The 15,751-nt window shown below is 38.0% G+C and overlaps 1 protein-coding gene across 4 annotated transcripts in view; it reads right to left on the bottom strand.

The window, feature by feature from the left end:
* The window catches only part of LOC118143664 (uncharacterized), a 215,908-nt gene that overhangs the window by 179,573 nt on the left and 20,584 nt on the right, over window positions 1–15,751 (bottom strand). For all 4 annotated transcript variants that reach the window (XM_078342574.1, XM_078342576.1, XM_078342575.1 and 1 more), the window contains exon 3: window positions 2,023–2,098. In XM_078342574.1, the coding sequence (XP_078198700.1) occupies window positions 2,023–2,098 (76 nt within the window). The remainder of the gene's footprint in view (window positions 1–2,022; window positions 2,099–15,751) is intronic.

Below are 15,751 nucleotides of genomic sequence, written 5' to 3'. Positions count from 1 at the left end.
TTGGTTGATGGTGATGTTGAGTTCTCTACATCCTTAATGCTGTTTCAGTCTAGTTGTTCTATCAACCACTAGTTCTAGTTGAGAGAGGAGTGTTGAAGTCACCAGCTAGAATTGTGGATTTATCCATGACTCCTTTTTGTTCTCAGTTTTTGCTTCACGCGTTTTGCCGTTCTGTTGTTTGGTGAACACACACTAGGGACTGCTGTGTTTTCTTGGTGAATTGACCCTTTTACCATTGTGTAATGTCCTTCTCTGTTTTTGATATTTTTCTTCTCTAAACTCTACCTCATAGTAACAGAGCTGCTTCTGCTTTGATTAAAGTTTGCATGGTGTAAATTTTCCATCCTTTACTTTTAACCTACATATATCATTTGAACTATATGAAGTGAATTTCTAGTACAACATATAGTTGAGTCATTTTTAAGTCCACTATGCTAATTTCTGTCTTTTAATTGGTATGTTTAAACTATTTATGTTTAATGTAATTGCTGATCTGTTAAGGCTTAAATATGTCATTTTTGTTTTACTTTATCTTTGATATTTTTGTATTGTTTCTCCACTTTTATTTTTCTGCCTTCCAGTGTGTTACTCAAACATTTTTTAAATGCCATTTTGATATGACCATAGTGCCTTTGAGTGATTTTCTTTGTAGATCTCTTGTAGTGCTTTCTCCAAGTATTACATTATACACAATAACTTATCTGAGTCCATTGATGTCAACATTTTACCAGTTAGAATGAAGTATAGAGACCTTATCTCTCTATATCACTTTACTGTCTCCCATTTAGAATATAATTGTCTTAATTATTCTTCTTTGTGCATTGAGAACCACACTAGTTATACTTTTCACTTCAATAATCAAACATAATTTTAAAACTCAAGAAAAGGAAAGTCTTGTTTTTACTGATTGTTTTCCTCATCCATGTTCTTTCTTCCTTCCTGCTGTTCGCAGACTTCTTATTTTACCATTGATTTTTTGTCTAGAGAATTTCCTTTAGCCATTGTTTTAGAATAGGTCTGCTGGAAACAAATTTCTTTTTAGTTTTCCATCATCTGAGAATCTCTTGATTTCCCCTTCATTCTTGAAGGATATTTTTACTGGACATAGATTTCTGGGTTGACAGTTCTTTTCCCTCAGCACTTGAAAACTGTTGTGTCACTCCCTCTGGGCTCTGTTCTTTCTGGTAAGAAATCTTGCCATTCAAGCTTTTTTTTCTATGGGTAACAGGTAATGTGCTATTTCTCTCTAGCTGCTTTTAAGAATTTTTCTTTGTCTTTAGTTTTGAGGTAGAGGAAAAAAGTCTAGATTCTCTACTTGTCCTGTTGACACCCAGGGTGAGAGGGGCCTCTAGTCACTACTAGGCAGGGCTAGGCATTCAGGCTCCCATGGGCCTCCACTGATACCACCTTGCCTAGAGAGTGTGCCTGCTCTTCACCTGGATGCATCTGACTCAGTTGGGGAGGTGGGGGCTTTGTTGCTGCTGAGTGTTGGTGAAAGTCCTGACTCTCCACTAGGCCTTCATGACATCCTACTGGGAAGGAGAAGGACCACTTCCTTAAGGATGGAGAGAGTGGAAACCCCAGGCTCTCCACATATTCTCTCCTAGCAACACAGGGGCAAAGAAGGAAGGGGACTCATTGCTCCCTGGCAGAGATAAAAGTCCCAGCTCCTCACTAAGCATTCTCTGACACTTCCCCAGTGGGGTGTTGGGTGCCTCCTTATAGCCTCATAGGGGTAGAAGTCTGGGCTTCTTACTTTACCTCCACTGTGGGGGGAAATAGTGAGGCCATAGTTTTTTCTGTATATTTGTCTGGAGTCTAGCAGTTATTATCTCAAAGTTTTCCATTTTCCTAGGCCATCCCTTCTCTGGCCTTTGGCTAAAGAAATCAGGCTTCTCTTAGGACATTTTATTTGTTTACATCCATTGGTGTTTCTGAATTCTCCAGAAACTACCTGGATACTGTCATCTCCAGCATCAAGTCTGAAATATAAGAAACAAAAAGAAAAGCTAGGGAACTCACCACTGTGTCATTCCATAGCTTCTGACATCTCCAGTCGGTCTGCCTTTTCACTTTATGTCCAGGATTGTAGTTGTTCCTAGTGGGAAAATTAAGGGGATATGTGAATATTCCATCTTCCTGGAAGAAGATGTGCTTCCCTTTAAGACAATGTGTACTAAGTCAGGTACTTCCATTTTTAACCCAAAACCAGATTTGCAAGGCCACATCCTCAACACAGGGAGTCCATGCCAGTGAGCCACCTCATTACCACTGGCTTTCCATTTGCCCACAGGGACAGATGGAACTAATATTCATAAAGGAAAAAGAGAACATCAAACTAAAAATAAGAATCCACAAAATGTAATAGATACCAATCATATATTTCAAGTTCCATTATAATTTTCTGTGGGTAATATTGTCACACATTAACCTTTTTTCCATTTAGAAAAAAACAAAGTGCAGCTTACTGCCAGCTCTCATTTAGTTTTACATAAACATACTCTTTGAGTCTGAAGCAAATCTGACTGATTTTCAATGTGAAAATAAAACATAAAAACTGTTCTTGGATTTATTTCCAAACAAACATCAGAATAATCAGTCATCTATTTCAAAAAAATTGGATTCATCAAATGAATCTCTGGCCAACAACTGTTCAAGAACAATGTTAATATCATGCATGGGAATGCTACATTTTCTAGCATTTGACATTTCCAGCGAGGAAGAATTACTAGATTTTGTAAATGGAAATACCACTACTAAAAAGAGAGTGCTATAAATAGAATTATGTCTTTGTTTCCAAAATCAATATACTAGAGTGATACAAAAATAATAATAATAACAGCAAGATATTTTGTGACAAAGATATTTTGGGATAAATACTGCAGCCACTGGCAAGTATTCTCCGAGCAAATAGGGAAAAGTTTAAACAGATGTTCTTTTCATTTCTAATCATTTCTTTTCGCCCTATGGTTCTTCCCCCATTCGAACTGTATTCTAAGTCATCTGCTGCCTACACAGACGCTTCGGCAGAACAGCAGATTATTTTCTCACTTTTAACAGCCTAAGATAGTGAGAAGATGGCAAAATGTATATATTATCAAACGGATTGGAGAGAATGCAGTATTACATAAAATTCAAATTTTGCTATCCTATAGGAAATACAGATTTGCTTAGCTGTGGGAGATAGGAAGCCATAAGACAGGAAAACAAGAGTGTTGCTTGTTAATAAATATCTCTCAGAATGGCAGCTATGTGTTTTGTGTGTGTGTGAGGATTCAAGTAAAAGCCTCGAGAGGTCTTAGAACAGGACAAGGCAGACACTACAGCCTGTCATATTGTGTCTAATGAGTGGAAACCTGATTTACATTCCATAGCTTGGGGAAAAAAATGACAACCATGGTAGGACAGATCCCAAGTGGGCTTGGATTCTCACCCCCACCCAGGGAAGTTACGGCACTCCAGGACTAATGCACAGTCCTGAGGTGTGAGGGCCATACCGGGAGCTAGAGTGTGAATTGACACAGGAAACCCTATTTAGCTTCTATGAAATGGGGGCTTAATATACAAATTATATTCCATTTTAAAAATATATACATCTTACATACCTATGTTGAAAGCATAAGATTCACGCCCACTACAGAAATAATAAAATAAAGAAACGTTGGCAAGTGACCAGATTATTTAAATAAGAGATCTTGGTTTTTCAGTAGAATTGGCAGACGAAGTATGTATTGAGAAATAAATTCATTGAACTTTTGTTTAACATGTCTGCAAACATTGAAATTCTTAATGAGGTTCTATTCCAGGGCAATAATAATTAACTATGAAATGCCATAATGACTAAGAGCTGTAATAGGTAGTTCTATACACAGAAGATAATTCAGGCTTTAGTAGTCTCTACCCTTTGAAAAGGAGCCACAAGGAAAATGAAAATTGAGCATTTCATAGTGTCAAATGTTGTTTGGAAAAAACAAAAGCAGTATATGGATAGAAAAAAAAATCACTAGCAGTAAAATGGCCATACTGCGCAAACCAATTTATAGATTCAGTACTACTCCTATCAAACTACCAATGACATTCTTCAGAGAATTAAAAATATCTGTTTTAAAATTCATATAGAACCACAAAAGAACCAAAGCAATCCTAAGCAAAAATAGCAAAGCTTAAGGCATCACATACCCAATTTCAAACTATACTACAGGGCTACAGTAACCAAAACAACATAGTAGTGGTACACATAGACCAATGGAACAGAATGGAGAGTCCAGAAATAATGCTGCCCCATCTACCCAATAAAGCAGACAAAAACAAGCAATGGGGAAGGACTCCCTGTTCAATAAATGGAGCTGGGATAACTGGCTAGCCCTATGTAGCAGATTGAAACTGGACCCCTGCCTTATACCATATAAGAAAATCGACTCAAGATGGATTAAAAACTTGATGTAAAACTTAAAACTACAAAAACTCTGGAAGGTAATCTAGAAAATACCATTGGGACTTAGGACTCAGCAAAGATTTCATAATGAAGACACTAAAGCAACTGCAACAAAAACAAAAATTTATAAATGGGATCTAATTAAACTAAAGAGTTTCTACACAGTAAAAAAAAAAAAAAAAAAAAAAAACTATCCACAGAGTAAACAACCTACATAACGGGAGAAAATATTCTTAAAGTATGAGTCCATCAGAGGTGTGGTATCCAGTATCTTAAGGTACTTAAATTTACAAGCAAAAACAAACAACTCCATTTAAAAAGTGGACAAAGGACATGAACAGACACTTATCAAAAGAAGACATACATGCAGCCAGCAAGCAAATGAAAAAATGCTTAACACACTAATTACTAAAGAAATGCAAATCAACACCACGAGACACCATCTCACACCAATCAAAATAGCTACTATTAAAAAGTCAAAAAATAACAGATGCTGGTGAAGTTGCAGAGAAAGGGAAATACTTATACACTGGTGGGAATGTAAATTAGTGTAGCCATTATGGAAAGCAGTGTGACAATTTGTCAAAGAACTTGAGATAGAATTACCATTTGACCCAGCAATCCCATTATTGGATATATACCCAAAAGATAAATCATTCTACCATAAAGACACATGTACATGTATGTTTATTTCAGCAACATTCCTAATAGCAAAGACATGAAGTCAACCTAAATACCCATCAACAGCAGACTGGATGTTGGCCGGGCTCATGCCTGTAATCCCAGCACTCTGGAGGCCAAGGCAGGCAGATGACAAGATCAGGAGATCAAGACCATCCTGGTCAACATGGTGAAACCCCATCTCTACTAAAAACGTAAAAATTAGCTGGATGTGGTGGAGTGTGCCTGTAGTCAGCTACTCAGGATGAGGCAGGAGAATCACTTGAACCCAGGAGGCGGTTGCAGTGAGCCGAGATTGGCCATTGCACTCCAGCCTGGTGGCGGAGGGAGACCCCATCTCTCCCCACCAAAAAAAGAAGAGAGAGAGAGACAGAGAAAATATGGTACATACACACCATGAATACTATGCAGCCAAAAAAAAAACCCAAAAAACGAGATTATGCCCTTTGCAGCAACATAGATGCAGCTGGAGATTCTAATGATCCCAAAGGTAGAGATAAAGGGAGTATCACAAAACCCAAAATCAAGCTCAATTAAATTAGATCAATAACCACAGCCTATGTTTTTTCCAGAAAGACTTCCTCCATGCTCTCCCTCCCTCTAACTCCTCACAGCCTCTCTTTCCTCCAAGTCTCCAGTGTTGACTCCTCTCTGGAGCCAACACAAACCTGTGAAATGCAAGCTAACTTGGAGTTCAGCTTTCTTAAGGACTACCATTCCTGGGGGCTTCTGGATAAAGATGGGTGAGTAATGATATTTTACTCCATTGCCCTCTCTCAAATTTTCCTGAAAATAATAAGGATGAAAATTTGAGGGAAAAAAGAAACAGAACAACATCATCAATGAAACTGGAACCAATCACAGCACCAGTCCACAAGCACACCGCCCTGAACCCAGGGAGTCTGGAGGGAAGAACAAAGCTCCTGCACAGTGCAGGAATTGTCAGTGTTCTGAGTGCTACCCAGGGATCTTTAGAGCATCAAGTCCTGAGGGCAAGAATGGGCCACAGAAGTGAGGTGCATGATCTGTTCAGACATAACACATGTTCCTTTAATGAGAACGGATTCAAATGCAATTGGTCATTAGATGATACCAGTATAATGAGGAAATTGTGTAGGTTCCCAGGTGTCCTTTTCCAGTCATTTTGATGCTATCAGGGGCAAAATTTATCACAATTAAAAAGAAAATCTTAACAATATATGAAATACTGAGGGAAAAAAAGAGGCTGAAAATCCTTTACTACAAGTATTGGCTGGTTTAGTGACTTTAAGAACTCCTACATTTTCTACAACCATAGCCATTTCAGGGAAGTGAAAGTACAGATGAAAAACTGCAAAGGTATTTCCCCATGTTGAAAAACAATCAATGAAGAAACACTAACACCTGGATCATGTCCATCTTTCTTTCTTTTTTCTTTTTTTTAGACGGGGTTTCGCTCTTGTTGCCCAAGCTGAAGTGCAATATGTCGTGATCTCAGCTTGCCACAACCTCCACCTCCCAGGTTCAAGCGATTCTCCTGTCTCAGCCTCCAGTGTGGCTGGGATTACAGGTATGTGCCACTACGCCCAGCTAATTTTGTATTTTTGGTAGAGATGGAGTTTCTCCGTGTTTGTCAGGCTGGTCTTGATCTCCTGACCTCAGGTGATCCGCCTTCCTCAGCCTCCCAAAGTGCAGGGATTACAGGCCTGAGCCACTGTGCCCAGCCACAATCTTTCATTTTTATACCGGTCTTTGTGAAAAGCAAATGCTTTCAAGGACCTACACCTCAGTTAAAGGCTGCAAAGGACCTACTGAATGATGCTGGATGCAAATGCATGTGGAGATTTAACTGTGCTATTGGGGTTTGTTTTAAATATGCTTTTATTTTTTAGAGCAGTTTAAGTTCACAGCAAAACTGAGCAGAATGTACAGACATATCTGATATATCCCCTAACCCCAGATGTGTACAACCTCCTCTATTATCAATGTCCCCACCACAGTGGTACATTTGTTACAACTGATAAACCTACATTGATATGTCAATATCACCTATAGTCTATAGTTTACATTAGGGTTCACTCTTGGTAGTGTACAATCTATAGGTTTGGACAAATATATAACGACATATCTCCACTCTTATAATATCATACAGAGTAGTTTTGCTGCCCTAGAAATCCAGTGGTCTGCCTATTGATCCTTCCCTCCCTCTAACTCCTGACAACCACTAATCTTTTACTGCCCTATAGTTTTGCCTTCTCTAGAATGTCACTTAGTTGGAATCATACTTTTCAGATTGGCTTCTTTTACTTAATAATATGCATTTAAGTTTTTCCATGTTTTTTCACAACTTGATAGCTCATTTCTTTTTAGCACTAAATAAATATTCCACTGTTTGGATATACTACAGTTTATTCATCTACTGAAGGTCACTTTCAAGTTTTGGCAATTATTAATAAAGTTGACATAAACATTCATATACACACCAACATTTTGGTGTGGATATGTTTTCAATTCCTTTGAGTAAACACCAAGGAGCACAATTGCTGAATCATATGGTAAGAGTATGTATAGGTTTATAAGATATCACCAACTGTTCTGCAAAGTGACTGTACCATTTTGCATTTCTACCAACAATGGATGAGAGTTCTTGTTGCTCTACATTCTTGTCAGCATGTGGTGTTGTCCGTGTTCTGGGGTTTGGCCATTCTAACAGTGCAGTGGTATCTTAATGTTTTAATTTGCATTCTCTGATGACAGGTGCTGTGAAACGTCTTTTCACATGTTTATTTGCCATCTGTATATCTTCTTTGGTGAGGCGTTTGTTAAGGTCTTTGACCCATCTTTAAACTGAGTTGTTTGTTTTCTTATTGTTATGTTTTAAAAGTTATTTGTATATTCTGGATAAAGCCCTTTATCTGATATGTCTTTTGCAAATATTTTCTCCCAGTCTGTGGTTTATCTTTTCATTCTCTTGATATTGTCCTTAACAGAGCAGAAATTTTTAATTTTGATGAAATCTGGCCTATCAATTATTTCTTTTATGGATTGTGCCTTTGATGTTGTATCTAAAATGTCATCATCAAACCCAAGGTCATTTGGATTCAAAAATATTCTCAATATTCTCAGAGAGATAAGAGAAGATATTGCAGCCATAAAACAAGAACAGAAGGCTATTAAAAAGGGAACATTTCAAGAACAAAAATCAAGTAAAACATTAAAAAAATTTAAAGGTGTCAAGGCCAGATGATGCAACATCTAAAAGTAACAAACAAACCAGAGTTACAGAGAGAACAGAGAAAATGGAGGGATGGAAACCAACAAAACAATTCAAGAACATTTTCCAGGATATTAATATACAAGTTTCCAGAGTGAAATGGCTATTAAATACACAGCACAATTAATAAAAAGAATCCCCATTCCAAGCATATTCTTGTAAAATCTCAGAACTCTGGGGACAACTAGAAGATTCTGCATGCTTCATAGAGGAAAAAACAAATGGGTCACATGGAAAGAAAAAAACAGGAATCAAATGGTCTTAGACTTCTCAAAACAGTGTCAGAAGCAAGAATACTGGAAGAATGAGAAACAACAGAGCAGACAGTGATTTCTTGAATATAATACCAATGATATAGGCAGCAAAAGAAAAAGTGAACTTCATGAAAATTTAAAGATTTTATGCATAAAAAGATATGATCAAGAAAGAAAATGGCAACCCACAGAATAAGAGGAAATATTTGAAAATCATATATCTGATAAAGGATTCATACCTGGAATACATTGAGAACCCCTGAAACTCAATAACGAAAAACAAGCTGATTCAAAAACGGGCAAAGGATTTGAATAGATATTTCTCAAAAAAAGGTATACAAATGGCTAGTAAGTACATGAAAAGGTGCTCACCATTACCAATCACTAGGAAAATGCAAATCAAAATTACAATAAAATTCCACCTCGTACCCATTAGGATGGTCACTATTAAATGAAAAATAAAAACAGACCAGACACAGTGGCTCATGCCTGAAATCCCAGCTCTTTGGGAGGTCAAGGCAGGCGGATCACTCGAGGTCAGGAGTTTGAGACCAGCCTGGCCAACATGGTAAAACCCCATCTCTACTAAAAATACAAAAATTAGCCAGACATAGTGATGCATGCCTGTAATGCCAGCTACTGTGAAGGCTGAGACATGAGAATCACTTGAACCCAGAAGACAGAGATTGCAGTGAGCTAAGATGATGCCACTGCACTCCAGCTTGGGCCACAGAGATAGACTCTGTCTCAAAAAACAAACAAACAAACAAAAAACAGAAGACAGACACATGTTGGTGAAGATGTAGAGAAACTGCACTATTGGCAAGAACGTAAAATGGTACAGTTGCTATGGAAGACAGTGTTCCTTAAAAATTAAAAGTAGAATTACCTTATGATCTAGTAATTTCACTTTACAGTATATAATCCAAAAAATGTGATATGGTTTGGCCCTGTATCCCACCCAAATCTCATCTGGAATTGTAATCCCCTCAAGGGAGGGACCTGTTGGGAGGTGACTGGATCATGCGGGCAGTTTCCCACGATCATACCTTTTTCACGATAGTGAGTGAGTTCTCAAGAGATCTGATGGTTTTAAAAGTGACAGTTTTTCCTGAGCTCTCTCTCTCTCTCTCCTGCCACCATGCAAGACATACTTTGCCTCCCCTTCACCTTCTGCCGTGATTGTAAATTTCCTGAGGCCTTCCCAGCTATGTGGAACTGTGCATCAACTGAACCTCTTTCCTTTATAAACTACCCAGTCTTGGCTGGGTGCAGCGTTCACGCCAAGGGCTTGAGACAGTTAGCGTGACTCACCCCATCTTGGCTGCTGGACCTATCTGCTTTCCCCCCACTCTCGAGGGCTGCCGAGTCAAGGTAAAAATGGCTGAGCCACTGAGGCAAAAACAGAATGCAGCGTAAGGGCCTGCGGTTTATGAGGACATTGTGCTGACTGCTTTCATATCCCCTTTAGTCTCTGTGTAAGCAATAGGCTTACTGCAATTGAGATGCCTGAGAGGGGCAAAGACCCCTGCCCATATTTTCTCAGGAGCTGAGCCTCTGTTCTACCTCCTGATGGAAAACATGATTAACAAGCCATCTTAAGGGCACCATTGTTTGTTTGCACTGTATATCTTTGAAAAACATGTATTAACTCTTAAACTGCTTTGTAAGCTATTATCACAAGCCCCCTTAAAACTGCTTTGTGAGCTGTTATCACAAGCCCCTGATAACTATTTTTACGTGGTTTCTGTTCTCTTTTCTGTTTACCCCTTTTTCTGCTGAGATAAAGTAAATATAACAAGAAAAAAGGTATAAAAGCTGTAACCTACAAAAATAAAGTGCTGCGTTTTGACCATAAGCTACGCAGACCTCCAGACTCCACTTTTCTTTCTTCTTTCACTTCCACGCACTCTCTCCCTCAGGTTGAACGAGACATCTACGTTGGTGGACTCGGGGACTCCTGCAGGTCGGTAGCCCCCCGGCAGACGTGCCGGACCCCAACAGCCGGGTGCGGTGGCTCACGCCTGTAATCCCAACACTTTGGGAGGCCAACATGGGCAGATCAAGAGGTCAAGAGACTGAGACCATCCTGGCTAACCTGGTGAAACCCTGTCTCTACTAAAAAATACAAAAATTAGCTGGGCGTGGTGGCATGCAACTGTAGTCCCAGCTACGCAGGAGGCTGAGGCAGGAGAATTGCTTGAACCCAGGAGGTGGAGATTGCAGTGAGCCAAGATCACTCCATTGCACTCCAGCCTGGTGCCTAGTGACAGAGAAACTCTGTCTCAAAAAAAAAAAAATTACCCAGTCTTAAGTAGTATCTTTATAGCAGTGTGAAAACAGAAGAATACAGGATGAAAAACAGGATTATAAAAAAGACAAGAAATAGTAAATGCTGTCAAGGGTGTGTAGAAAAGAAAACCCTAGTACTCTGGTGGAAATGCAGACTGGTGTAGCCATTATGGAAAACAATATGGAGAGTCCTTGAAAATTAAAAATAGAGTTACAATATGGCCCAGCAATCTCTCTTCTGGGTATAAATGCAAAGGAGGTGAAGTCACCACCTCCTGAAGGTATCTGTACTCCCATGTTCATTACAGCACTATTTATAATAGCTAAGATATGGAATCAAACTTAGTGTTTATGAATGAATGAATGAATAAATAAAGAAAATGTGAGAGTTATATAGATATATTTACAATGGAATATTACTAAGCCTTAAAACATGAGATTCTGTCACTTGCTACAATAGGAGATGAACCTAGAGGACATTATGCTAAGAAAAATAAATTGCTTTATCTCACTTATATGTAGAATCTTACATTAAAAAAAAATCAAACATACAGAGAAAAGAGAATAAAACAGAAAATAGTAGCTACTGGAGCAGGGGATGTTTGGGGAATGAGAAGCTGTAGGTTAAAGGCTACAAAGTGGCAGTTACAGATGAAGTATAGAGATCTAATGTATAACATGAGGACTCTAATAAAAACATCAGAAAATTTTTTAAATAAGTAGACTTTAACTGCTCTTGTTCCAAAAAAGTAACTGTGTGATGTTAGATATGTTAATTTGCCTCTCTATAATAATCGTTTTACTATCTATATGTATTCCATAACATCCAGTTGTCAACCTCAAATATACTCAACAAAATTCATTTGAAAGAAAGAAAACTTTATTACATAAAAAAAAAAAGAATTGAAACAGGGTGTTTGAGGAAGTGGAGAAGGGGTTGCTATTGTATTTTTAAAGTTCTTTAAGTAATATTAATTGACAAATCATAATTGTATTACGTTTATGGAGTATAATGTGATGTTTTAGCATATGTATACAATGGGGGAATAATTACATCAAGCTAATTAACATATCCATCACCTCATTTACTTAATGTTTTTTATGGTGATACAATTGAAACTTACTCTTTTAGTTATTTTGAAATATATGTTATTATTGGCTACAGTCACCCTGCTGTGCAATAGATCTCAAAACGTATTCTTTCTGTGCAGCCAAAACTTTGTCTTCGTACTTTCTGACAAGCAACTCCCCATTCCACTGCTCCTCATTGCCCTCCCAAGCCTCTGGTAATCATCATTTCTACTCTCTACATCTATGAATTCAACTTTTTTAGATTTTACATATAAGGGATATTAGGTGGTATTTGTCTTTCTGTGTATAGAGATATCCCTCCAACATGCTGATTTTAATTCCTTTGAATATCCCAGAACTGGGATTGTTAGATCATATGGCACTTCTGTTTTTCGTTTTTTAAGGATGAAAACAGAGTCTTAAACATTTGTACACACATGTTCATACTGGCATTAGTCACAATAGCTACAACATGGAAGCAACCAAAGTGTCCGTTGAGGGAGGAATAAGTAAAATGCAGCATGTACATACAATGGAATACTATTCAGCCTTAAAAGGAAAAAAATTCTCACCTATGCTATAACATGGATGAAACTTGATGACATTATGCTAAGTGAAACAAGCCAAATGTTGACAAATAAGCAAAAAAAGACAAATACTATATGATTGCAACTCTATTAGGTAGAGTAGTCAAAATTATAGCAACAGAAAGTAAAAATGGTAGGAGCGGGAGCAGTGGCTCACACCTGTAACCCTGGCACTTTGGGAGCCCAAGGCAGGAGCACTGCTTGAGTCCAGGAGTTTGAGACCAGCCTGGGCAACATAGTGAGATACCATCACTACAAAAAATAAAAATAAAAATAAAAATAAATTAGCCAGCCATGGAGGCATGCACCTGTATTCCCAGCTACTTGAGAGGCGGACGTGGGAGAACTGCTTGAGCCTGAGAGGTTGAGGCTACAGTGAGCCATGATCACACCACTGCACTCCTGCCTGGGTAACAGAGAAAGACTTTATTAGGAAGAAGGCAAGGCAGGGCAGGGCAGGGCAGGGTAAAAGGAAAGGAAAAGAAAAGGGGAAAGGGAAAGGGAAAGGGAAAGGAGGAAAGGAAAAAGGAAAGGAAAAGTAGGATGATGGTTGCCAGGGGCTGGGGAAAAAAGGGAATAAGGAGTTGTTATTTAATGTGTACAGAGTTTCAGTTTCACAAGATTAAAAGAGTTATGGAGATGGGCAGTGGTGATAGTTGCATATTAGGAATGTTCTTAATGCCACATTGAACCATACACTTAAAATCATTAAGATACTAAATTTATGTTATATGTATTTTATCACAATAGAAAAAATTGGGGAAAAACTTTGAAGAAATGGATCAATGGTGTCTCAACATTTCTCAGTTCATCCAAACAATTAATCAAGTGTGAAGATAGAATGAACACATTTTTAGATATTCCAGGACTCCAAAAATGTACATCTCATGCATTCTTTTGGAAGTAAGTACTTTATATGGGCTTCACCAAAACAAGAAAATAAACCAAGGAAAAGGAAGACATGGAGTAGAGGAAAGAGGAGAGAGTTGAAGGTAATCTCAAGGTGGAATGATGAGAGGGGTTTCTGGTTAATACCAGTGTACCAGGTTTAGAGGACAGCAGTTCAGACAGTGTGACCAAAAGGCAGCTGTGCTGGGGAGCTGTCATCCCTTGGACACGTACTGCCTTTAAAACAGAGGACACAACGCCCAGATGAGCCAGCTTACGTTGCTATCTATACTCAGCCTAACTTGACCATAGGCTGGTTAACTGAACTCCTGCCTTCTTCTTCATGCCCTACAACCTAGAAAGCCTGAGGATAGATAGAATGTGTGCTTTCATGCAATATTTCTCAATAATTAGCATGCATCAAAATCAATGGGGGGCTTGTTAAAACACAGATTGTGGGGCCTAACCTAAGAGGAAATCATACTTTCTAGATAAGTGTCCTTAGTTACACAATGAAAATATTCTGAGACTTGGTGAATCACTCAATCCAACTTGCTTGTTTTCATATATTTTATCTTTACTATGAATATTTTGTTTTCATTATATGGGTGGAATAGATTAATTCCACTTTATAATTTACAATGGTTTACAGTATTAACGAGGTGAATAATCAGTTTTGGGATGTTCAATGTATTGACATATTTACATAACTCACAAATTAACCATATCTAAATAATAAGTCTCAAGTCAATAGTTGGCAGAGTAATCCTCAGTAAATCAGCATCTGAGCAGTTTAGCTGTCTTGATAAGAGAAAGGCATTCTCCAAGCCCTGGAGTCTCCAGTCTTCACTGACCAGGGATTAAGAGTATATCAAAACCTGTGTACATTAAAACCCCCACTCCACTCCCTTACACCAATTTAAATATTGATCAAGCCCTTTTAAAAACCAGATGGCAAAATAAGCTTCACTGGACATTTTGCTCACAGAAGACACACTTTTTCTGAATGCAGCAGTAGAAGTCGACTGAATGATGACAATGGAAATGATTCCAAAGAGAAAAAGGTTAAAAGAGCTTGTACCCATTTTTCCTGCTATATGATCCCTCAAATGCTGGGTTTGCTTGATTTTGTAGCTGTAAGTTATGGTCAAGTGCTAAACCACCGCATGTTATTTGTTTCAAGTAATGGAACCACCTAAACTCTGAAACCAAGTAGTGTTTGAATTAAAAAAGCCTAAGTTCAGGGTCAGGTGTAGTGGTGCACACCCATAATTCCAGCACTTTGGGAGGCTGAGGCGGGCAGATCATGAGGTCAAGAGATCAACACCACCCTGGCCAACATGGTGAAACCCAGTCTCTACTAAAAATACAAAAATGGGCTGGGCGTGGTGGTGTGTGCCTGTAATCCCAGCTACTCAGGAGGTTGAGGCAGGAGAATCACTTGAACCCGGAAGGCAGAGGATGCAGTGAGCCAAGACTGCGCTACTGTACTCCAGCCTGGAGACAGAGCAAGACTCCATCTCAAAAAAAACAAAAACAAACAAAAAAAAAAAACATAAGTTCAATACCACAAATCATTACTTCCCTAAAATTGTGTTAAGTTATGATGGCAAAGAACAAAAGTTTGCATGTACAGCAATTTCCATGTTAATCAAATGTATGTATACATATTGAGTATGTAAAGTTTTCTATCTCTTTTTTCCCTATATGAGGTTGTTCTGATTATTTTCATTAAAATATAATTCTATGTCTATAATCTAATAAAATAAGTGGGCTTTTAGTTTGTATGTTTTCATTTAATTTTTCTAGCAATTTCTTTTTATTGTCTTTTGCAAAACAATTAGTATGTGATGGAGTGATAATTACCAAAAACAAAACAAAACAAAAACTGACCCCAGTAATTTGAGAAACACTGATCTAACTCACTCAAGCATGGTGTATATATATATATATATGATTTTATATATACATCTAGTTAAACCACACACACACACACACACACACACACACATACATATATTCAGATATTAGTGTGTGTATGTGTGGTTAAACCAGATGTAACTGCCAATACATCTGGTTAAACCACACACACAAATGTATATTAAACCACACACACACATATATTAAACTACACACACATACACATATATATATGTTTGTATGCATATATATATGTGTGTATATGTGTGTGTGTGTGTGTGTGTGTGGTTTAACCAGATGTAACTGCCAATAATCCACCATTTTGATCTTCAAATGGCAGATGTAATACATGGATGTTTTGGATGTTTAT

This window comes from Callithrix jacchus, chromosome 11 (assembly GCF_049354715.1).
Source record: "Callithrix jacchus isolate 240 chromosome 11, calJac240_pri, whole genome shotgun sequence".
Taxonomy (NCBI): domain Eukaryota; kingdom Metazoa; phylum Chordata; class Mammalia; order Primates; family Cebidae; genus Callithrix; species Callithrix jacchus.
Note: the sequence above shows the minus strand (reverse complement) of the source record. Positions and strands in the feature narration are given on the sequence as shown.